Here is a 25,591-nt window from a genome sequence, read left to right as displayed (position 1 = left end):
CATCTATCCTTTTCTTACTTAATTGTCCCAGTTTAGGGAAATCCTCCCGATCTTTTCTTATTTATGGCTAAAAGACCTTAACTCACAGATATATCTGGAGATTGTACTGTATATGTGTCTGTTTTAAGTAGCTGATACTCACATTGAGTACATCATATTTGCTACCTGTTTGAGAAGAATAGAAATGTCTATTATCATTAACATTTTTTATTTTCTTATCTTGCCTAAGGAGTGGCAGGAATTTTTAGTCTTGAAAAATTAGTGGAACATATTTCAAATGACATCCTGGCACACACTCTTTCTGTACCTCAGTTTGGCTACATTACATATTTTATTTGTGTGCCTCTAATTATTTTTGCTGTAAAACTGCTGTGTAATACATCAAATCTTCAGAATGGATACCTTGGTAATTTTGCGTAAAAGGAAAAGAAATGGGATGCAGTATCTGTGAGGATTAAGAGGAGTTGGCTATTCAAAGTATCAGGATTGGTTTGGATAATGGGATGTGTCAGAGCCAGATGGTTTACAAATAGGACATACAAAGCAACAAAGGGTCTGCCAGAATTTTATGTACAATAATTTGCTTTTAGAGATTTACCAAGTAAGCAAAGTATAAACATTTTCTCTCTTGGACCTACTGCTTTTTTTTCTCTGCAGAGGGATTAGAAAGTATCAGTATAAGAAAAATAACCTCAGAACTCCATTTCCTCTCACAAAAAAAGTCTGGAATGAAGAGCTTACTGCAGAAAATGATGTATTTTTACATATTATTTGATGTTCTAATCTTCTTCTGATATCAGGACTTTTCATGAGATAGGCCAGCAAATGAAAAATCATGGATGAGAGAATACCTGTAGCGTGTAATGTTTGGTTTTGTTCCAGAAGACCTTTGAACACTCACAACGTGGTATTTTGATATCAAATAAGATTTTACATAAACATAATACCTTTGTCTTAAAGTAGGTAAAATATGTTTGTTTTCCCTTTCTAAAGATACCAAATTCCAGGGATTCCCCATTATGATTTGAGTAACTTGGCCCAAAAGAATTGGAGAAGAACCTAAGTGGAAATTATGGGCTCAAAAACTTAATATAAATGAAATTACATCTTACCCAATTTACCCACTTGAGGAGGGTAGCACATGTTGATCTGATGTTCACAGAGATGAGTTCTCTAACTGAAAAGGGGGTTCTTACTCTGTTGAGGAGCACTGTGTACAGCTAATTCTTATATAGCCAGACTGTCGTACTTCAAATTGGCTTACGCCAAGCAGTGGCAAACCAGTTGTGATACAGAGATAATATTTCCGCTGGATGTAATTTACTCTCTTCTCATGTAAATCTAACACCTGCTGCTCCATAATCATAACAGGAGTGCTTTTATCCTGCATGTTTACCTTTGAGTGTTGTACCAGCCCTGTTTAAACTTCTGTGTGTGAAAGAACAGCACGTCCCGTTTGCCTTGGTTCTTAACTGCTGTACTGGACACAGAGGGTGAGCAGAGCTGCTCCAGAGCTTCCTGAGACCAGCCATCCTATACTGCTCTTTTTACTTCCTTTTTCTTGAATAATGAGTAATTTTGACAAGAACCCAGGGAAAAAAAGTCACATTGCAGTCAAGTTCAGAGTTTATTCCAGGTCAAAATAAAAGACTAGAAAATGAGGAAAAATAAGTGTTTCAATAACCATGTTTTGCCTAGGGGTTTTTTTGTGTGTGTGTGTGTGTGTGTTTGTTTGTTTGTTTGTTTTCTTCATTTCACAGAACAGGGTGAGTGATCAGAAGCTAATAGCAGTGCAAGATTCATGGGACTAAACCCTAGTGCACTGAGCTATCACATATGCACGCCCTAAAAAAGGTTACCAAAATAAATCTTCAAATACAGAAGTGCACCAAATGAAATGGTGAATACGAAACTATTCAGCAATAAATAGAAGATGCTGACTGAAAAATCCTAAAGGAGCATGAGCACCACAACATCCAGCTCAGGGAAATCCCACAAACACGATTCATCGAGAAAACAGAGACAGTCATACACACAAATTTATCAATAGAAACAAGATCTGAATCACAAGTAATTAAATGTCCCAGCAGATGACCCTACTTTCCTAAAAAAATCTGGTAAGTTTGTGGTTGTGTTTTTGCTCTGTTCTGAAGTTACAATTTTCAGACTTTTGCTCTTTGAGGATGTATTTATTATTGCTCTTCTTCAACTGGCTCAACCTACAAGGTGGTTACAATAATGTACATGCCCAGGCAGCTGAACTAGCTCTTACATTATGTAATGTAAGTCAGGTATAATTGTTATTTACCTCACCAGAGGATAAAGGAAAAACTGCTTTTTTTACTTCTATCTTCTGGGGCTTCTGTATGGAGCTCTTGCAAGCCTTGGCCAAACAGCTGTAGGACCAGGTTTGTGCCCTGCCTCCCTTAGTGAGTAAAGGCCAAATAAGGCCCTTGCCAAATAAGTAGGTAAATCAAATAGATCTTCATATTTAGGGAATAGTGAGTAGAAATGTTGATGCATGGGCTTGTGATAGAATTTATCAGAGGGGGAGATACAACATTGGCACAAACATGCTTGGTTCCATGTCCACCCAAAAGTGCTCTTCAAAGGAGGTGGGTTTTATTCCACAAAGTTTCTCTTTTCCAGCAGGGCTTGGGCAGCAGTTCAGTTTGCACAGTTAGTATCTGTTGTGAACGTGAATCACAAAGTTCTAGATGTCCCCAAAGAGCACAGAACAAAGAGCACAACAAAGGTCAAGACGCGAGGAGCCATGTGAGTCACACTGGGTTTTTTTCAACACAGTTTTGGATTTTTGTGCCTCAGATCCAGCTGCATTTGAATCCTTTTTTGAACTGACTCCAGTGGTCTTCTGAAGAGCCTGTAATTATTTTGGCTGAGACCTAAATTATTGACAGAAGCTGCTGCAAAATCGGAAAGGAGGAATCTCAACATTGATGTGGGATAACTTGTGGCCCCAAAAGGGACAATTCCCCATGACTCTGCTGCTAATAATTGTTGCCTCTTGCAGGACTTGGTAATTGTGCAGGCACACCAGGCATTGGCACAATTTCCTAATTTGATTTAGGGAACATGCACCAGAAAAGTTGGATTTTTGTTTTTTTGCATCTGCAAACTCACTGCATGTCCCCACAATCACTGGCTTTGTTTGTGTGGGTGGCAAAGGCAGGAGCACACAGCCAAGGGCAGGTCAGTAAGAGGATTGTAAAGCAGTTGATACCAAACCTGAAGCCATACCCCAGGTACTTGTTCAAGAGATCATTTGAAAGGTTCCTCAGGTGTGTCCATATGAGTTCCAGTCAGCACAGCGCAGGTGCATTGGCTCAAAGAGCATAAATGAGGATGAGATTTGCAACAGAAAGCTGCAGGACAGGACTCAGTGAGATTGAGAAATGGGAAGTCTCTGGTATGTGGCAGGGATCAAAGGCTCTGGCAGCAATTGCGATTGCCGGGAATCGGGACGGGAATGTAACAACGAGCTGAGCTTTCAGGGAGAAGGAAGAGAGAGGGGGAAAAGTGTCTGACAACGCTGATGGGCAGGCAGCCAAAGGCAGGGAACGATTGCATGTGTGCTTGGCATTGGCTCTCCTGGGAGAAGGAGTGGACAAAACAGAAAGAAGGAAGGAAAGAAAATAGCAAGGAAAATGAAAGCAAGAGAGGATCAGCTTGGATCAGCTCTACTCTACAAATGTCCTCACTGGCAGGCATAGCCCGTGCTTGCCATAATTGCACAATCCAATCTCCATCACACAGCTTAAATGTTCCACCACATGTTTATCTGTTTATAATTGCAACGTCCTTGGGCACTTTTTAAGAGCAACTAGAAGTCCTCTTATTTCACAGGGGAACAAAAAGGCAGAAAAGCAAAAAAAGCCCAGCATTAACACAGGATATTCCCCACCCTATCATAAAAAGCTCCACTTCCCTTTTTCTAGAATGAGTGTCTAAAAAGCAGATGCACTCTTGCAAAACTCTTTGAAGAGCTGAGTAAATACTGAAACATTCTGTTGGGTTAGGAATAAGTTAGTTTTACTAACAAATTTTGGTTTGCCTTGAAACTCAGCCAAGTTTCCTCCCTGCTGGATCTATACTATTTTTAGAATACCTGTATTTGGGTGGTAACTAGGACCAGGCTAGCTACCACAAAATTCTGGTTCTGAAGGGAAATTTTTGTCCCAAATATTTTATTCTCCTGAAATTAATCAAAATAGCACTTATGTCTTATTCCCAGTTCTGAGAAAATTTTGGAAAACTTGCTGCATCTCACCCATAAAAAAATGTGAGAGCAAAATTCCAAGTGACTATGTTGTATTTGGAAAGGGCTGAAGGAGAGGGAGTTTGGAGAAGTTTGTGGAAGGCAGTTCTGAAAAAAAGAAAAGAACAGTATGCATTTTTAGCAAAGACGAGAACTGTAGAAATTAGCTGAATTTTCAGGAGGGATTTTGAAAAGCGGCATTGTGCCAGGCTCCGACATCAAGAGAACTGCTCGGGGATGTGCTAACGTAGCTGCTTTCCTGGTAGAGGACATTAACCATACCCGTCTGGGGCACGGTTCAATAGCTGTAGCAGACAAGTGCGAACCCAGTCGTAAAATGAAAACGACTTTGACTCGCAGAACGAGACCTTCGTGAGCGTGCGGCCGCGCTGCAGCGCCCTGTCGGAAGCACGGAGGGCGCGGGGCAGCGGAGCGGAGCGGGTGCGATCCCGCAGGGGCTGTGCGGGCACCGCCCGCGTCCCGCGGCGTCCCTGCGGCTCCGCGACTGCAGCGCGGCCAAGCCCGAGCTCGGGGAGGCACCGGCGGCTCCAGCGGAGGGGAACTCAGTGATCTCAAAGTCTTTTCCAATCGAATCGATTCCGTGAATCTCTGTGCTGGCCATGCGGGAGGCAGCGGCGGGGAGCGGAGGGTAGCACATGGGGCACAGAGGGGTGACAGCAGAGGGAGGGCAGTGCGGGCCGGGGGATGCTCCCGTCGCTGCACAGCCCCGAGCCCGGGGCGGCACCGCCCAGGTGGCGGGGCCGGGCCGCCCCTCCCGCCCGGCTCGGATTACCTGGGCGGGCCGGCCCGGCCCGTCCCGTCACGCCGCCCTTCCCGGCTGGTCCGGCCCCCTGACGGGAAGTGGGAGCGAGGGGCCGCGCTGGGGCGGCCGAGCCATGGCTGTGCCCGCGGCAGCTCCGCTGCCCTGCCCGCTCCTCCTCGCTGTCTGCTGGGTGGTGGCCGCGGCGGCGGCGGCAGGTAGGAGCGGGCAGGGCGGCGGGGCGCGGGCGGCGGAGCCCGGGAGCGGCTGCGGGCTGCGGGCTGCGCTCCGGGGCGCGGTGCCGGCGCTGGAGCGGCCGCTCCGGGCTCCTTTCCTCGTGCGTGGGGCGGGCGGCTCGGCCGTGGCTCCGCGCACACGCGGGGATGGATGTGAGGGAAATGCGGGCATGGATGTAAGGGAAATCCTTTCATTTTGTGGTAGAAATAGCCCGAAGCTCGTCGGCCGTGTGCGAGGCAGCCCGGCTGCGCGCCCTGCGCTGTCCCTTACCGGGAGCGGGGATGCTGAAATTCTGCTCTCCCCTTTCATTAAGGCAGGGTCGGTAGAAATGTTTTAAGCTCCATCTTCGTTTCCCAGGACAGTTTCTGCCTTAAAACCCCGAGCAGAAGCCCCTGCCCTCCTCTCGGTGCCTGAGTCTTGCGGCGGTGCGGGAGCGGCTCCGCCGGTGCGGGCGCGCAGAGCCCCCCTCGCCCTGCGCCTCCGCTCTTCCTTCGGGATTCCCGAGTTTGGAAGTACGAGTGTTTAGTTTTGGGAGACATGCGTGCGCGTCTGTGAGGGCTTCATAAGGACGCGGGCTTGAAGGTTTATTCTCTGCTCACGTTATCCAAGAACCCAGCTATAGACATTAACGAAATGTTATTTTTCAACTGTCTGCAGTTCGGTTTATCATTATGAAATCAACTTTATGACTATGAAATCAACTTTCAGAAAATGCAGGAGAACAAAATAAAAATATGATGAGTTTTATACTACTTTACAACACTCTCACGTGATACTTGAAGCAAAGGATTTGCTGATGTTTCCTCGTTAGGGCTTTTAGAAATAACATGTTTTCTATGCCTCATGTAATCTCTACTGGCTATTGCTGTTCTTCTTTTCTTAGAAGCACCACTGTGGTTTTGCATTTTAAGAGTGAAATAACGGCTTGCCCACATTTTGTAGTTGGTCATTGAGTTGTTCTGCAAAATTACTACAGAAATTTTAATAACGAGAGCATGAGATGGTGAGCATGAGCATATTTTACACAGATAAAAGTATAGATTGGCTTAATCTATCAATAAAAGATGAATTTAAAACATTAAAACATGAGCTTCAGAATTCTGTAGATTATTCAAAACTCTACTAGATTTAAACTTTTTATGCTAATACGATTTACTGATTAATTTATAAGCTGTAAATATTAGCACTTCTTTGTGTGGCTAGTAATCCACAAACCTTAAGTGCAATGGCTTCTAATCAGACCTTTTAGAAGAAAATGTTTAGAACTTCAGAGTAGAAATCAGGGATGACATTTTTTAATAGTTTGTGGCTATTGTAGGTAAAAGTTCAGTCATGACAAGATGGAATGCTTGTACTCTTGTTGAAATTTTTTTTTTTTTTAATATGATCAGAAAGACTTAGTATTTTCAAACTTAATGTCCCAAGGCTGTTCCTAAAGCCTGTCCTATGTTTTTGTTAGTGGAAGAGGTAATAGACAAAGATGTTCTTGCTACATTCCATTTTCTCACTGGAGACTGTATTTTTGCAAGAATAAAAATTTCTCTTTTCTGCTCAAACAAAAATCACAAAAATTTTAAGTAGTCAAACAAACTAAGCATATTCAAACTAAATCAGTGCATCTTTGTAATTATTCTCATTATCTGTGCAAGCACATGGATTATAATGGTGCCTGATCTTTACCATTGCCTGTTCCTGTACTATGCAAAGGTCTGAGAGAGCTCCAGAAGTTTGATGAATTCCTTTCAAGATTTAGCTGCTCTGGCTTTTAGGAAATGTAAAATAATGGTGTCATGGATGCTTTGAGCAGAACTGTTGCTCAAGGAACCTCTTTTGCTTCTCTATCTTCCCTCTTCCTTGTGCTAGCAGAAGGAAACAGGGCTGCACTGTGACCTGGATGGGAAAACTGATCTTGATGGAATTATTCTGCCCTTTTCCTATGAGCTCACTTGAATATTGAGATGGGTTGAGCTTGGTTCCCTGGGACAGCGGGACCTGCAGCACGAGCTGATATCTGTTTGAAGTGTTTGTGAAACTATTGAGTAACGAGGGTACACTCTGCCCACAGACTTACACGTGGTGGTGGCTCAGTGATGATACCTGGAGATACCCTGACAAACAGAAATTGGGCTTGTGGTTCAACATCTTCTCGTAGTACATATTAGAGTAGCCCTTTAAAAAAACAAAGTTCACTCTTACTTTTTTAGGGAATTCCCAGTTGGTAATGTTTTCTAGAATTGATGTCTGACACGTACTTTACTTTTTCCTGGAAGTTTGCCATTTCTTGTCGTATTTCCCTTCTTTGTTTTCTAATGTGATCTTCAGGGTTTGTGATGGGTCTTGAGTAGGCATTGACTCAGTGCACACGATAAGGAAGGGTCAAAGCACAGATGGATTTATCGCTGTGACCGTCTCTGAGTCATGGCCCTGCTCTGCTTCTCCTTGGCTTTTGGGGAGGTAAAAAATATCCCTGAAGTATGGCAGCAGTAAATTACTATTTGGCCCACACTGGTTTTGCTCACTGTGCCAGAACACAGCGTTATATTTTTAATAGGTAATTGAGAAAAAGATGTGGTTTCCTTGTAGTTTTTTAACGTTCTTGCATTTGCAATCTTTGCTTTGCTTGCAATCTTTGCTTAAATTTTGCTTCTAAGATACAGCTGTTACTAGAAAGATGTAAACACTTGTCTTTTTAAGGATTTCTCTTTAAAGCAATGCTGATGGATAACTTTTGGGGAGAACACAGTATTAATTGCTCCACAAAATGTATATGCTGTTTTTACTAAAGTTTCAGCCTGTGATTCATCTTCCTGCAATGCGCAAAAGCTCAAGTACCACAACCGCTGCCTTGTTGCAGGCTGCAATTTCTTAAAAATTACTTTTTAGGTAGTTTGTGCATACTTAAAATATTTACAAGTTGAGGTAACAAGAATAATAGAAACGCTTTAGTGGGCAGTACCTTATCTGATGGAAAACATGAGCTGACAAGGCCGAGAAGTTATTTGTGTTCTTTTCTGTCAGAGAGTTAAAAATCTGCCAGTATTACTAATGGTAAAGTGTGGATTGTTACACTGGTAACTCCTTTCTTCCAGGAGCAAAAGTTCTTCCATCTCCATCCAACTTGAACTATTCACTGACCCATATCTGTACTCTGACCTGGACATGGAACCCCCCAGAGAACATCAGCAGTAGCTGCAACCTGGAGTATTCCAGTGACATCGTCATTAATGGGGTTCCCGAGGACAGAAGAGTAAGTGCATCACCTCTTTGAGCTCTGTGTTCCAGTAAATGTCTTATTGTTATAAAACTCCCTGTGGGAGAGCATGTACACATATATAAATACAATTTTAATATAGCATTTCATCCTTATCATGGGATCAAAACCTCAAAAATGAATCATACCAGCATATGGGATCTTCAGATCATAAAAATCTGTCTGTTGCTCTCTGATAACTGAGTGCTGGTGGTAACATAGAAGTACTGTAATAATAATGGGAGAAGTCTCGTTTCAGTCTTTGCTTATGCAGCTTTCTAGAAAAAATAGATACAGGGCAGTCTACATACTCAAGAGTTAAGTGGGAATTTGCAAAGGCTTTTCTCCTTTACTTTGGACTCAGTTTAAAGAGACATGCAGATTTAGTTGTAGTTTGACAGTATTGCATCTTTTGGAGATAATGCCAAGAATTAACATTCCCCATTTACCCTCTCCCTGCAAGTACAATTATTTATGGGAGGGTTGTGTTTTGAAGACAATATGGTGCATGTTTGTTGCCTGGAATTGAAGACATATAACTCATTTGTTTTGGGCTTTGTTTTTCTGCGTTAGATGGTTTGCCCAGATGTGCTCCTTGCTGTGGATTAGCTGCTCTTTGGACAGGGCATTGCTGTGGTGCCCATTGCTATGGGCTGTAGGACAAGTATTTTTACAATTTATTGCCAGTAAGAAGATAAATCCGTTATTCCAAACTCTGGGAATTTGGAGCCTTTGGTAGATGCCAGCTGTGGGGGAGACAGTGCTGCTATCTCAGATATGGTTCCAATTGATATGATGCCTCTTGAAGCAGTCCATTGTTGTTGAGCCCTGTTAACAGACTTACAGCCTGATGCTTACATTGGCCTTTTCATGCTAACCACTGTATTTTTTCCCACAGCTCCAGGATATCCTGGACATGAGTAGGGATGTGGTTTGGCCAGTTTGGATGGAGCATTGAGCAACCTGTTCTAGCGGAACGCTGGAACCCACAGCGAGGGGGTTGGAACTGGATGATCTTTGAGCTCCCTTCCAGCCCAAAGCATTTTATAATTCTGTGACTCTGGTTTTGCAAACAGCTGAGCTGATTTAATGTCACTGCTAAAAGGGTGATGTTTCATTTTGACACTAATGATCTCTAAAAATCTTCTTTGGAGCTTTAGATGAGCCAGTTGAACCTGCTAACACAGCAGAAACCTATTTACCTATTTTGATTGATTCATTAAAAAATCAACAAGTAGAAAGTCTCTGTGGTTAAAGAGCTAAGTTTCTGGAAGAGTCTAATAGATATTAATGTCATCAGCAATGAATGAACTTAGGGTCGGCAGTTTCACAGGACAGGATGAAACAGACTGTACATCTTGCTGAATCTTTTTGCTCACAGAATCTGTTGGAGGTTAGGATTTTTTCTTTATTATTTTTTTAAAGGAAATTTTCTACCACTTGTTGTTAGAGATGATAACGACTGGTGCTTCAGAGAGACAAAAGAAGTGGCCAGGTTGGGGTGAAGGGGTGCAGCTGGCTGCAGCCCCTTAGCTGGGGGGGGTTTCTTTTGGGAAGGGCAGAGACACTCTGACATTTTGGCTCAGGAGCGAGGGGCTGGGCTCTGCTCCGAGCTCTCTCTCATTCCTGGGGTCTCAGGCTGCACTGTGGGAAGAATTCCCCTCTGCTGGAGAGTCCCATCTCCCACTGTTTTCTCCTACCACGAGTGAGGCTCTGCTTGTAAAAGCAGTCATTGAACTGGGGCCTTATTAACACTTCATCTCACTGGAAGGGACCCTCATAATCTGCTCAGGGGTCTCAGGGAAAACCCAGGACCCCGAGCCCCTTCCCCCTCAGAGGGAGCCTCTCCTGGCCATGTTCAGGAGCCGGGCTGCCACTGCCCAGCCCCGCCATTCCTGTGCCACTGCCCCGGGTGTTTCACTGCACTGTAACACCCTGCCCGACAGGACACCCCACGGCTCCTGCTACGGCTGAAGAGTTTCTGATTCATTTCATTTATTACTGTGGGATTGTGCTCGCCTCTGCCATTCCAGCTTGCTGCTTCTGAGGTTCCTGCTGCAGCTCCTTTCACCATCCAGAAGGGCACTGACACTGGCTGCCCCTGGGGTTTGCAGGTGAAGCCGCTTTGCTCTCTCTCCTGCCGGCCCGCCCGCCATTAGCGCGTGAGGGAGACGCGGCCGAGCTTGCCCACAGCGCCCCTGCAGGCTTGGGGGAAGTAGCGCACCCTGCCCGGCCGGGAGCCAGCAGCGCCCCTGCTGGCCGTGCCCAGAACTGCACCGAGGGAAGCTGGGCTGGGTTTGTGCTCTGCTCTTTGCGGTGTTACACACATGGACATTCCAGTCAAGAACTGGTGATCCTTTCCTTGTGTCTTTGCCTGAAAGTGTTGTTATCTTATTGCAGGGGTTCCATACTGTTGTCTCCTTCATACCTTCTTGGTGTTTCTCGTGGACAGCTCCTTAGAGCACTGACTCTTTCTTCACAAAGCAGCCAACTGACTCCAGTTCCCTTCTTAACCAGCCACCCCACTCTTTTATAGCACTCTTCTTCTTGTTGGTTACAGCTCTGGCCTGTTAAAGTCAGGCCTGCTCCTAATCTTTGATAATTGGCCCAGCTGCAACTCCTTAGGAGTAAGATTACTTTCTATGCTATCTTTATCTTCTTATATTCTATTCCCCTACATGAAAGCCCCGTTATTTTGGAGTTATAATAATTTGGTGGGAAGGGGGCCCACATTTCTTATTCCGACAGAGGTTCCACCTTGCTTGCCAGACACCTGTCTTTTAAACCTAGACAAACCTAATCTATTTGTTTGATTTCTTTACCCTCTCATTAGCGCCAATATTTATTATTTTTATATATTAGTGGTTACAGCAATCTTTGGCCATAACAAAATTATTTGTTTCATACCCAGTTTCCAGTTAACTAAAAGGCATCCTCCTAGGCCAACAAAAGATGCTCAAGAAAGTGTGTGATAAAAGGGTGAGCCTTTTTCTCATGCAAACATAGTCGAAATGGTAAGATCATGAGATACTTGGGCTTGATGTGGTGTCACTGCTTTTAATAGCCATTTATGGGTTTGTTTTGGTAGGTTTTTCTTCTGCTCCTTAAATCATCCAAACTCATCTCACTGCTTTTTGGTCGTGCCTTCTAATGTACTTCATTCTGTTGGTCATGCCCTCATGTGCGCACACACAGAAAGGTGAAGGTCAGATCTGTAAGTGCCTGTTTATACCGCTGTAGTATAAACATGCTTATTTTGTAGTATCCATGAAGACTTTTTCTAGGATCATTTCTCCCTTGTTGTACTTACTTCTTGATCTCTATGTAGCCTTTGCTTATGTCTGTAGGTCACAGGGGTAGGACTAGCTCTTCTTTGTGAGTTCTGACTGTGCCTGAGAAAGAAAAAAGCAAAGCCAAGAGATGCTCAGGCTTCCCACCTAGCCAGACAGTGGTTTCCTTTGGCTTTTAGCTGTTGTCTTTCTGAAGGGCTGTAATGTATCCTGACACTGGCAGGAATTCCCATGTGTCTGAGATGGTATGAAAAACGTTTTGGTTTTCTTCCCCCCATGTAAACCCAGGAATGGAGTAAGAGCCGATTCCGTGTGACGGACGCGCACTTGAGTGAGGAAATGCGCCTCAGAGTGAGAAGTGAGTGCAAGAACGACAACACCAGTGAGCCCAGCCCCTGGGTGGAGACCTCCCTCCTGCCAAAAGGTAATGCCAGCAGTGGCCAGACCCCTCTTGGCCTGAGAAGACATGGCTTTTTCTTGTCTCTTTCAACAAGAAATCATAAAATGCATCATAGAGAAGTACCTGACACAAGGGCTGGTTTTATTGATAGAGCTTAAACAGCATGATTATACCACCTTTAAATGCAACTGGGGTCTTCTGATGCTTAAAGTCTTCTGGGCAAGCTTGTAAAATGGAAGTGCTCTTCCAAAACAGCAGTGTAGTTCCTGTTACTTGTCTTCTGCCTCCTTTGAGCCCTTCTTTCTGAAGGGCTGTAATATATCCTTACACTGGCAGGAATTCCAGTGTGTCTGAGATGGTATGACAAATGTTTTGGTTTTCTTCCCCCCATCTAAACCCAGGAATGGTGTATGAGCTGCTTTGGTTTTGGTGGTTGTGGCACAGGAGATGGCTCTGACTCCATTAAGCCTACTGCCTTCATGACTAACATCTGTCAGTTTATTTTGCATGATTTTTCTTTATAAACAGAAACCCATAAAATACAGTTGTCTATGTAGGAGGGAGGAATGTAGTAAATTTAATAACTTGTTGAATAAATTAAATAATTGTAATAGGGTTCTGTCTTTTTCAAGAGATGAATGAGGTCTACAAAGCATAGCAAAATAAATAGAGAAAAAGTATTTTTTTTTTCTTGGCATGCAGAAGTATGGGGTCCACAGCAAAACTGTTAGGAAGCAGACTTTGAGAAGTAAGCTATTTTGCTGAATACTTGAAGTTAGGATGTACAGCAAGAAAATGAGCCTCTTGCCTAAAAGTCTGTCTTAACCCAGGAGCATGACTTTATGTGGATGAAAACCACATGTGATTGGGAGAATCAGAGACCTTATCAAGCTTGTGTGGGTGTCTGCCAGAAGGGTTCTGGAAAATCAGGGAAGGAGATCATTAGGACAGCATGTACTAAACAGGCTGGGGATTTTAAAAGTGTGTGTGCAGATGAAATATTTTTATATATTTCTTGGAATAGGAAAACCTGTTTCATTTCCCTATACTCTTAGTTGCTGCTTCAGGGAGAATGCAAGCTCTGACTTTCAATATAGACCTGCATTTAATACGCACTTAGTTTTTAGTTCGTGGAGATGTTGCTACTTGTTACAGGGAAAAGATGTCCAATGCAATGTAATATGGTAATAGAGTGTAAAGAACTCATACAGAAATGCAAGATTGAATATGAAAGACTTTATTCCATAATTGCTCTGCCTGGGTGATCCATTGACCTATTCACAATTGCTAAGTACTCATTTGTATTGATGTGACTTGAGTTTCCAAATGTTAGATTTTAATGTCTAAAGGTATATGGGTCTCAATTAAAAAGTCAGCTTACCTGGTGTTGCTTTTGTCAATATTTAAGACTCAGAGGTATTTCCATATTATAAATATCAAGCAACTAATACTGTATCTGGAGAAGCTAAAAATAGTCAACCTTTGATTATGGTTGACATTGATGGCTGTAAAAACATTTAGCCTTGTTATAGTTTTCCCTGCAACTACCAGCTACTTTGACTTATTTTTAAATACCGGTAGATTAATAGAAATAAATAGTTTCCTGACTCAATACCTTGACCTTAGCATCTGGTAACTCTAAGTAGCAATTCAGCCATGGTGAACTCTGGGATGTGCTGTTGTGATTGGCTTGCCTCTCAAAGTTATTCTGCTGAGCTTTCAGCCATTGCAAGCTCTAAACAGCTGGAATTCCTCATTTGTTGTGCTGAACAGGCAGCGTAGTGTGAGAGGTAACCAACACATTTCTGTCTTCCAGATTCAGTTATGAAATGTTTTACTTCTGGAATCAGCAGAGACAACTTGGACAAAATAAATCTTAGAGAACATTTCCAACTTGCCTTGCAGGTGTTCCAGGTACTGCTGCTGTTGACTTGGGCTGTGTGTGGCACAATCTGGAGTACATGGCTTGTACCTGGCATCGTGGGGAGAACGCAAGCAGTGACACCAACTACACTTTGTTCTACTGGTTCGTGGCAGATTTGTCTTCCCGGCTCTAAAGTGCTCTAGGACTAATCTTTAGTTTTACATGACACATTCCACTTGTCTGCTTCCTGTTGCTTTTAAAGTTCCCAGGGCATTGTGTCCAAGTTACTTCTCAGTCCCATCCAACAGAAAACTTCACCACCGAAGGGGTCAGGAGCTGCTATGGCCAAGACTTTTTGGGAAGTTGATATAACTGTTTTGTGTCTGCTGCTGTAGCCCAGATTAACACAGCTGCTGTTGCTTTCTATATTTTTCTATTTGGGCACTTGATTCAAAGAGGGAATAATTAACAACTAAGCTAGACCGATGTATTAGTTGCTTTCTTTGCAGTCCAGGAAAACAGGATGTTTAAGTTAGGATCACTCACAATGTAGGTGTCAGCTCATAAAGCATTGGGAAATGGCATGAAAGCATTAATAACTCTTAGCAGTACTTCTGTTTGCATCTTCAATGTTGTAAATAACTGATTCACCTTTACAGCTATGAAGAACCTCTTTTTCTCACCATCCTCCCCGCTGGCCAGTGGACAGTCATAAATGGTGTCTTGTTCCCAGGGAACAGACTTGTGTGAGCCAGCTCTTGGCATTGATAGCTGTACATGCTGATCTATGCATACTTCTGCACCTTGATGGGGCTTGTGAAATGCCAGATTGCATTAGCTTCTGTAGAAATAGTGGAGTTTCCTTTTCGAAAGCCCCATGTTGTAGTTTTAAATCAGCTTTTTGTCTTATTTGAGCTAACTACATAAACTTTCTGCTCTTCTTCTCCAGTGGCAGTCTCACAGGCCAGCTGTTCAGTTCAGGGCATTTGGACAGCAAACAGCACAAATGTTGCTGCCTTCATTAAATGTGGGGGGGGGACTATTTGTTCCCTGTCTAGACTGCTGCTCAAACTTATTCTTTGTTATAAGAACAGGACCAATGCAGGGTTGATTATCTGAATTTCTGGGTAGAGAGATACTTACTGGACTAATGGTTTAGATTTGAGTTATATATTTTCAACCTGCCCTTATTTTTAATGGAAGGTGTAACTGCAGTGACTTCAAAGTGGTTTAATTCATGCTTCTTTGAAAGAATAATAATTTTTAGATTTTAAAGCCAAAAACTAAGAAAACACTTCAATTTTAGATGGAAAGATACATTTTCCACAATGCCAGCGAGGTGGGGTTTTTGGTTCTGTTTTTCCTGGGAGGAAAGGCTACTGGTGTGTTTCATTGAGACTTGGGCCACAAAGAGAAGCAAGGAAGAAGTTTGTCTTCCTAACTTCTCTATTATTGAAAGGGAATGCTGACATTTTGAAAATCAAATCAGGTAAATAGGTAAAACTCAGCTGTTTCAAGAGCTGTGCTGCTTGAGGCAGAGCTAAAGGTTGATCAGCTCATTCTATCACAGATGAAATTCTGCTGACAAGAAATGGTCCAAATTAGTATGTTTTCTAAATATTCTTTACTCCTTGGAATTGTTCTCCCATGTGGAAAATGTGAACCAAAGCTGACAGCAGTTGTTCTTTTTGATATAAAGCAAGCCTGCCTCTCTTTCTGCTCCTTGGCACTCTTCACAAAAACAAGACTCTTTCTAAAGCTTGAGATAAATTATAGGCTGCTTACTTTGCTTAGCTTTATTTTTTTATATGTTATAGCATAGCTTTAATGCAATATCAGTCTTTAGAATTTGTAACACACGTTTATAAGCAAGCCTTCCCCTTGCTGTCCTTTTCTTCTGAAGCTTACAATAATGATTTATTCCTCTAGGTTTGATGGCTTGGAAAACCCTAAGAGCTGTAGCAACTCCTCTGTAGACCAAGGAATCTTTGAATGCATTTTCAATCTTACCTTCCCAAGAGACAGGAGAACTTATCCTGATATAAGTATTTTGATTAGAGGCGATTCTGAAGAAGTCAGGCCTCTATGTGCAAGTAAAAATCCTACCACCCTCGGTAAGTTTAACATCACATCATAAAAATATCATTAAAATAAGAAATTTCTAGTACATTGTTGTGTTTGAGAAACTTCACCTCATAAAGTATGGATGAGACAATGAGAATAGATGCTCCCTTTTACTGACCTTTGATTTGAAATTATATGGACAAGAGTTTGTTTTCTGTGGGATGGGTATCTGGGAAGAAGGATGACAGGTAATTTTCTATTAACTTCTACTCTTATTCTTTAGTTGGATTTACTCCTTTTTTGACTTACTGGTGCTAACTTCTTCCTCTTTCTCTTCTTAATCTGGTGTAAGTGTAGCATTCTGCAATGCAGGACTGAACCATATTTGTAAGCAGTGAAATAGACTTTTGAACTAATTATTCCATTTTGCATTTCAGTAAAACCTGCCACACCAAGACAATTGACATTGTCAAAGACTAATGATGGAATCGATGTAAAGTGGAGTGAATCAGAAACTTTTCCAAAAAGTTGTTTGCAGTATGAAGTTAAGTATAGCAATGGTGATTTGGACACTGGTCAGATCATTGCAGTAAGTTTTCATTGCTGTTTTTTATTTTCTGTGAATCTTTTGAAATACTTGCAGTTGATAATGAGCAGTTGCATGTGACTGGGGTGGGTGCCAGAGCTGGAAGTGCTGTGTGATGTTAATTTTTCTCTTATGCTGTAGGTTTATGTTAGTAAAAGCTGTACATCAAAATTCATTAAAGTCTTTTGAATCCTTCCCATCATTTCTAGTGTAATTTGTTAGTGTGTGAGAACAGTCTGATAAAGGGGGATTTACTAAACTCTCAGGAAATGGTGCCTGTCTGCTTCTCAGGCATATGGGCTTTGGTGTTCTGGTGTTGGGTTTTCCTGCTGTTGGTCTCTGTGGTCGTGTGGCAGCTTTGGATTTAAATGCTGTGACCTGATTGCCCTAAAGAAAAATCAGCTGCTGGTGCAGACAAGATCAGAGAATCTCTCAGATTCTCTGAGAGAAAAGCAAAGGGATAAAGACTGAGGATGGAGGGGAAGAAAGAGGGGTGCACCCTCAGATACACTGATTTTAGTGTGTACGTAAAAAGCATTGAGTTCAGTGTCTGGATGGACTCATGCTGTATGTCCATAGCCAAACTGAATGTTCTGTTTGATCAGAATGGTAAAAACAACATGATAAATTTCAAAGTGAGTGGCAGTCTTCTCCTGTGGAGCATGTTTAGTTGTTTATTCTACCCCAAACTCAAATGCTAGCAACATTCCCCAGGAAACTGTTATTTTGGATAAAAAACAAGTGCAGTTAGATCCTATCTAGTATGTGCTCTTTGTAGAGGCATCACAGAACACTTTGGTATGGTTGGTCATGCTGCCCTGACAAGAAGGGAAGGTAAATCACAGATGTTTTTCAGAAAAAGGAAAGAAAAAAATTAAAAAGGCACTGTTCCAAACGCTAAGTCTTAGTTTAATCATTGATGCCAAATGCTACATGATAGATGTAGCAGTGAATGAGATTAAATCTTAGCTTTGGAATGTGCATTAAGGCCTTCTGTGCTTGTTAAATTCCACTATGTCCTATTTTTAATGAGGTTTCATAGTCATAAAAAGGTCATCCATCAAAACATTCAGAATCCATTGGCTTCACAATGTAAATAGTCTTGGAAGTGGCTGACAATACCTTGGTAATTGAACAAAGCAAATTGCCTTTTCTTTTTTGCCTTAGTCCGAGAGGAGTTCTGTGTCAATTGCTGGCATTGATGCTCACAGCAAGTACAGCTTCAGAGTGAGAGCAAAGCCAAAGCGGGAGTGCTACAACAGCCACCTCCAAAGTGACTGGAGCGAGGAAAGGAGCATTGGTGAGAGACTTGGCCCTGCACTGTACTTTACTCTTCATCTCCAAGGCATTTAATACCTTTCTGTCTGCTAAATAAATGGGAGTCAAGGATCATCTCCTTATGTACCTACTTAATTTTGAGTGAAAAAAGGACAGAAGAGCTCTAGTCCTTCAGCAGCAGCACCACCAATCCCAGCCTGTGCTGCTGTTGATAATGTGTGGTGCCATTTGTGGAGCTATGCAAAGTCCAGTGTAGCCAATTTTTCAGCCCTGAGTCTTGCTCATTTGCACTTCCCTGCCAAACACATCAACATTATAATCCCAGCTTTGGAAAACAAGACTGTCCTTGCCTACAAAAGTGCTAGTGAACTTGAAAAAGCACTGAGTCTATGAACAAATTGGAGAATTAACTATTTTGTTGTCATTATTCCTAAAAAGCCTATCAAAATATCCCTAAGTTTCAACAATTTCTGTTTTCCAGGTGAGAAGAGGGACTCTACAATCTATTTAGTTCTAATAATTACCATTCCATTAATAGTTGCAGTATCTACAATTATTCTACTGATTTATCTAAAAAGGTAAATATTGATCTCCCTACATTTGCTGCTGTCGTTGTCAAGATGAAAGTTATTTAGAATCTGCCTGTGTCAATGTTCTCCTTCTGTTTTGGGGAGTAAAAATAAGAAATGGGTAGAGTTGCACAGAGAATGAAGGCTGGCCAGTGATGACAAAGTTGACTCCACAAATTTTCTTGACTGTACCCAAACATGATTTTGACATTTTTAAATGATTCTGTGGGTTTTAAATTATTTTTGAATTAATATATCTTTCATCTAAATATTTTCTTTTTAACTTTATGAAGGCTGAAGATATTAATTCTTCCACCAATTCCGGACCCAAGGGAAATTCTCAAGCGCATGTTTGGAGAACAGAACGAGGATTCCCAGGTTAGTAAGAAGCTGTTCGGTCAACAAATCTATTGAACTGGGATCTCTAGGCTTGCAGTTTTGTTTTTCTTAGGTCTGTCTTATAACTAACTATGTATAAGCAAGTATATAGTATGAAGATTAAGTATTTTACAATACTAGGAGTTGTTCAGGAACAATTACCCAAAACTTAGATTTCCTTCCCCACCCCCACAACTGTGTATACTTTTTTAGTTAGATTAATAGAATTACATTATTCTGTTACTCCAGACTACTATAGTCCCTTAAATTTGTTTCAGGTTGGGGTTTTTTGGGTGGCAGTTTTCTGATTGTCAGGCTTCTTTTGCTGTGTGGGTTTTGGTTTGAGGATTTTTGGTTTTGTTTTTGCAACTCCATTAAGTGACTTCTATTGAACATTCATGTCTTTCTGCTACTTAATCATATTTATGATGCTGAATTAAGCTATTTGTGTTTGACTTCCAGAAACTAACATTTTTAGCACTCTCACATTTATTATAGTCTGTTTGCTAGGAAGTAAATCAGACACATAGCTTCTTGTTGGCAAAAGAACAAAAGCAGCTATAGTTTCAGTCACTGGTTGATGAAAAGCTTGCAGTGGTGCATTATTTTGGGGAAAATAAACGTAATACCATTAAGGAAACTGATTTCTAAATAAATCTCTCTCAGTAGCCCTTTATAAAAATCCAAAGAGAAGCACACTGACAAGCCCTTGTTCAAACCTTGACATGAATGTTGTTCTCCCAGATGGGACTCTCGGCCACGAGGGCTGTAACTGTGGTAGCAGTTGCAGTTACACTTTGTTGTGCTTGCACAAGTGTTTTGTTACTGCCCCAAATAATTTTCTCTGTGTGAAAACTCTACAAAGTGTGTACGTGCTCAGTTCTCCATCCTCCTGCCTGAGCTTCACCCGCTGGCTGTAGTTGGAAGCACCAACATTCAGTTCCTCATTTCCAGAGGACATCTCTTCTGCCAGCCAGGTCTAAGCCATGGCTCTGAAAAGCACATTTTGTTGCCCAGCCACCTTGGCTTTCCACCATAATACAGGGTATATGTTGTGGAACAGGGGTATGTCTTATGGGGTGAAAAAGCAACACCTGCCATGAGGAAATACTGTTAAAAATGTTGTTCGTCTCTTTCAGAGCTCTGCAAAGGATGACCCCATGAATGCTTTTGACAGGTTAATTATAGAAGAAGAAATTCATTCTTTAATTTTAACAGAAACTTCAGAGAGCAGTAATCCTGAAAAAGAAAACAGGTAGACTCTGCTTTATCAAAGAAAGAGGAGGAAGCTGATTCCTGCTCCTGTACCTCAGGTGACTGTAGATGTGAAGAGGCCTGTGAGGCACTGGGCAGCTCTTCCTTCTGTGAAGATGCATCACTAACAGTGGCTGTTCCTCCATCTCTGCCAGAAATACCCATCTGAGCTCAGGATGAGCGTGTGTGAAATCCCCTGGGACTGCACTGTGGGTTCCCTGCTCTGGCTTCAGCCAGCTCTGCCCTGCAATTGTTACTGCCACTTGCACTTGTGTTTGTGCCTCACACCACACTGTCAGGGTTGTTTGTTTTTGGTTTTTTTGTTTTGGAGCAAGCACTGTGACTTCTCTGAAGTATTTGGCTCTGTTTGCAGTGGGTGGGATGGATCATTTGTGCTACCACGTGGGGTGGCAGAGCACGGACTGTTTGTGGATAACCCTTTGTGTGCCTGGGCTGGGCACTCTCTGGAGGGCACTTATGGACTGAGCTTCTTGTGCTTCTGCCCATCAGCTGGGGCTTGGTCAAATCCCACCAAAGAGGGTATTTTTTTAATTTGAAAATGTGTATGAAAAGCCTCTGCTTTCCAGCTGGTGTTCAGAATATTCATAAAAAAGGCTTAGTTTTGTTATCCTGCCAATTGCCTGTCCTCAGATGCCTTGCCTTCATGGACTTCTTGGGTTAATTATACTTTGTGTAAAAAGAGAAATATAATTTTTTTTACTTGTTCTGTGCAGTAGCAGATAACTGTATTGAGTCTCACCAGACTGTGGTTCTACTTTGGCCATATTGGCCTGAAGACACCTGATTTTTAGCAGCTAAGTTGTCCTGAGCCTGTTCAGCAAAAACATCAGGATGGAGCATGAGTCTAAGGAGAGGTGATCAAAAGGATTAGCAAATGTTAAACCACTGAAACCCAACCAATGCAAAGGCTTCAAGACCCATTCTTACTGCCAAACTGATGGATCTGGGGAAGAGGGGGTGACAACCTTGACCTGTTTTCTAAGAAATAAGTTTTATTCTTTTATAGTGATGAGACTCTGATTTGAGCTTCCCCTCTAGGACTTAGTAATGTAAAAGAAGGTGCTGATTTGACTTTTTAAAAAATATTTCTTCTATATTTTACAGGTGTAAAATATTTCTTCTGTATTTTGACAGGTGTTTTATGTTGTTGTTTTGTTCATTCTTTGATGGTTTTGTTTTGAGGGTTCTTACCCAGCAAAGCTCAGCAGGTGTTTTCTGGACAACTGTGACATTTTTCTGTCTGCATTCTCAGCATTAGTTTCTGCCCTGTGCTGCAAGGGTGGTTACAGTGGTACCTTGATTGTGCTGGAGGAAGAAGATAATGGAATGGAGAGAAAAGGATCCATGGAAGCCCTTCATGGTTAGTGCTCAGGGATTTCTTGCTCCTTCCAGATAAGTGTAGACATGTGAGTCGTGGATGTGGGCAGGCTTAGCAGACTGGGAAGAGATCTCCTGATAGGCTTTCTAGGAGCAGATTTTATAGCTACTAACCTTTTAAAGTTCATCCTTGTCTTCAAACTCCATTCAGTCAAAAAAATGAAACTAAATGCTATATTTTTAGAACATATTGTTCTGCAACAAGTAGAATGAGTACCACAGGCTTTTTAGCTACAAATGTGCATCCTTTATGCACTTATGTATTCCCTCCTTATTAATACATCCAGTTCTCTCCCCATTGTTCACTGAGCCTCTCAAATACAGTTTTTCCATGTCTCTTATCCTCCTTTTGTTAGTGGTAGAAAGGAGAGGAGAAATGTAGCAGAACTAGCAGACCCCCAAGTAACAAAAGCCTTTTACCTCCAATCAGGCTAAAAAAGCCCCAACATTATAAAAATTATTAAATGAGACAAAATAAAAATAAAGCCTCAGGGATTTCAGTGAGAAAAAACTCAGGTTATACAAAGTCAGCTAATAGCACTCTCTGAAATTCCAGAGATTAAGGAATAGCATGAGGAGAAGAGTAATTACATTCCTTGCTGAATTCATTCCCTCTGCAACACTGATGTCCTTATAATGATAAATATTCCTTCAGTCTACCTCATCTGGAATGTTGCTCAACATAGACCACTAGGCAGAAATGTATAGTTTCAAGATAAGTAAACATAACAGTGTAATATAAAGTTTTGTAGCTTTCAGCATAACAATCTAGGAAAATCAGTACTTACCCCTAAATTCTTTTGACTTTTATGGTGGTGTCTATAACAAAACCAAAACTTACTAGCTTTTAAAAAAAAACCCAAACCAACAAAAAACCCCAAACAAATTTGTAAAGCCATAGAATGAAAAAAAAAAAAGGATGGATGGTGTTAGGCCAAAAGGAAGATTTAAATGCTAAGGATGGTTTAAGTCACTATATAGAAAGGTTTTAAATAACACTAGTTAACACTTCCTCATGGATTCATTTATTGAGCCTGTGTTTCAGCATGTAAAGCAAGTATCTGAATATACTTTCACCTTTGACATGTTTTTTTTTTTTAAGGTAAGAGGTTTTTTTAGCTTGAAATTATCCAGATTTTGCTATGATTTCTTTTCTTCATTGCAGTTACTTGATCTGTAAATTTGTTCAGAGTGAATAAATGTGATTGAATGCTTTTCGGTGTAATGGCATGGCATTTTGTTCTTGGGTTGAGGAGATTAAACTGAGGCCAAAGAGGTGAATTTTTAATGAGGGACCATGTCTGAAGCATGCAGAACCCAGAGAAGAAAAGCCGAGTTGCTTTGCCCTCTTCCCTTTTAAGAGTGAATTGTTTTAAGAGTCCATTGTGGATGGACTGCATGGCCGTGGTTTTGGCTGGGATACTGGAACAGAGATGGAGCTGAGCACAAGGTTTGGGCTCTCACCCTCTCTACTCAAGGCCATTCCACTTTCTGACATTGGCACGTTATTTCAATGCCATAGAGACTTAATAAACCATCAAACTGGAACTTGACTGAAATTGCTGCAGCTTTCCCCAATGTATCTTCAGTATTTTACATCTTTGTTAGCTGCTGAGGTTATTGAAAATGCCAGGTTGCTAAACTGATGGAAGCTATCAACTTGTCACTTAGACCCAAATATATTCAAGTGCCAAATAAACACATTAGTAATGGCTTCTTGGAAAGACTGAGAGAGAATTCTTAGTTCCCTTTAGTGAGCTGATCATTCAAAATTAAGATATAAACCATGACATCAAAACCAAGACTTTTGTGTTTCTCTTTCATAATTCTACAGCTTTGGTGGTAATAATGACTAACAATGATTTTAATCACTCCTTGTAAGTGACCTTTTCTTATTTTAATATATTCTGTTAAATAATATAATCTTTCTGTATTTGGCATCATTGAGAAATTGAACAATTAATTTCTTTTTTTTTGGTTAAGGGGTGACATGACATAGTTGAAAGAAGTTCAGAGGAACACACTTCAGTGTAAGTCACTGTTTCAGTGCTTGTTGGGTAGAACTGTTCACAGGTTGGGTATTTCCATTCACTGGAAAGTATTCAATAAACTTATTTCTGAGCTGGGACTTCAAATACTCAGAATTTCCTTTTTATTTTTTTTTCATTATTAAAAAAAACAGAATGAATTTTCTGTTTTGGAGGGTTTTCCACTCACTCAAGCAAGAACAGGATGTAGGTGAGTAGGGGGTGGAAGTCCAGATATGGTCAGGATGTTGTAGAAACTGCTCTCCCTCCCTCTCACCCAAGAGCTGTGGTCGGGCAGCAGCTGAGAGCTACAGGAACAGGCAAGGTGGGACTGGGAGGAGCAGTTCTGCTGGGTTACTGAAGGTTCATCAAGATAATCCCCAAATACTTCTGTTTTAAACAATATTTGCAAAATATGTTTTAGGGGAGCATCGCCAGCTGTAGAAATGTAGCTTCTAGATAATACTGAAAATCCAAATGCAAAACCAGATTAAAATCTCTCTATTTGGATGAACTTTCTGCAAGCTGTTGAATCAAGGTGATAGCAGGAGGCTCAGATCACATGATGTAACAAAATCCACACTGTTACCACAGCAAAGCAATGTGGGTTTGGGTGGGTGGCACGGGGAAGAGAAACTTTCTCTCGGGTCCGGAAACTCTGTCTCAGGTTTCTAACGTGTAAGGGCCTGAGGGTTGGTTGATGACTTATGGGGGTTTTTTGGGGTTGGTTTTTTTCAATCTGTTTTTCCAATATGCTGGTTAGGTAAATGAATTCCTTTCTCTTTGTTTGTAAACCTTGTGGTGTTTATCACTGAAGGACCCCTTCTATGGCCATTCTCTGGTTATTGCTTGGTTTTCTGAAGATAGTAATTCAGTGGGGAAAGACAATTGTTGCTGCCACCACAGAGCTGAAAACCAGCCAGTGTACTCTAGTAATATTCTCTGCTTCTTGTTTGGCTTTTGCTAAAATACTGCAATGATTTTCATGACTCTTGCACAAAGCAGCTACAAAAAGATAACTTTCCAGTTAACCAGGACTTAGCTTGTTATATCAGTTTTCCTCTTTCATATGGCTCAAACAGCTAAATAAAATTGCAGTTTATTTTGGCTAACTGTATGATGGGATTAAAAGCTTTAGTGAGAAAGATGTTTGGTTAAGCTCAGGCCCTGTCACTTTTTGGAATCTCGGGCAAAATTTGCAAAGCTAGATGGAATGTTAGGGGCAGCTTGAACCAGGAGCTAAGCTAATGCTTTAAAAGAAGAGCTGCCCCTACATCTTCTGTGCTGAAAGAAAAAATAACAAACCCAACAAAATATGTGCTCCCTTATGGGAAAAATTAAGTTGTGCAATGGGCACGCTGTCATAATTTCTGCCTCAAAGTTCTCTGTTCTGAAACACCACATCTGAGCTGTATTTAAGACACTTAGCCATGTCATTGCCACTTTACCTGTTTAGCTGTAGCAACAGAAAAGTTTTTTTTTTAGTGGCAGAGAGCACCAAAATTAGCCTGTTCTGCCTGTTGGAGCCTTTCTCCCTCCTGCACTTCAAAGCCTTTTAACCTCTCACTAGTTTCCTTTCGTGACACAAAATGTCAGTGTGGAAACTTCTAAAATGCCAGCAAGGTACTCCTAAAAGATGTGAAACTGCCTGGTCCTCCAAATGTCAAAATCAGCTACAGGGAAAGCTACTCAGGGTATGGCTATTTAGTTTTAATATCACACCCTGTCATGTTGTAGAATATTCAGCTGTAGACAGCTTTTGCTACATGGATAGCTAATAAGGCTGAGCCATTCACTGGCATTTTTCCACAGCTGACTTTAACACACTTGTCTTGCATACAACACCTTGTGACTTTTTTAGCTAGGAGGTATAAAAGGTAGAAATGCTAGCAACACACCAGGCAGAGAGAGAAATGGCATTTGCCTTTCTGTATGTGGGATTTCAAGGACTGTGTTTGAG

The 25,591-nt window shown here is 41.6% G+C and overlaps 1 protein-coding gene across 1 annotated transcript; it reads left to right on the top strand.

Moving 5' to 3' along the window:
• The first annotated feature begins 5,172 nt into the window (after positions 1-5,172).
• IL13RA1 (interleukin 13 receptor subunit alpha 1) lies at positions 5,173-20,211 on the top strand. Its single transcript, XM_054289863.1, has 10 exons — positions 5,173-5,254; positions 8,363-8,520; positions 12,102-12,237; positions 14,119-14,239; positions 16,007-16,191; positions 16,579-16,730; positions 17,895-18,027; positions 18,487-18,583; positions 18,868-18,952; positions 20,092-20,211. Exons 1-10 carry the CDS (start codon positions 5,173-5,175, stop codon positions 20,209-20,211), a joined length of 1,269 nt encoding a protein of 422 aa, XP_054145838.1.
• Positions 20,212-25,591: the final 5,380 nt, after the last annotated feature.

This window comes from Melozone crissalis, unplaced genomic scaffold (assembly GCF_028551555.1).
Source record: "Melozone crissalis strain CALT ecotype California unplaced genomic scaffold, PUWL_Pcris_2 ptg000068l_1, whole genome shotgun sequence".
In the NCBI taxonomy this organism is placed as follows: domain Eukaryota; kingdom Metazoa; phylum Chordata; class Aves; order Passeriformes; family Passerellidae; genus Melozone; species Melozone crissalis.
Note: the sequence above shows the minus strand (reverse complement) of the source record. Positions and strands in the feature narration are given on the sequence as shown.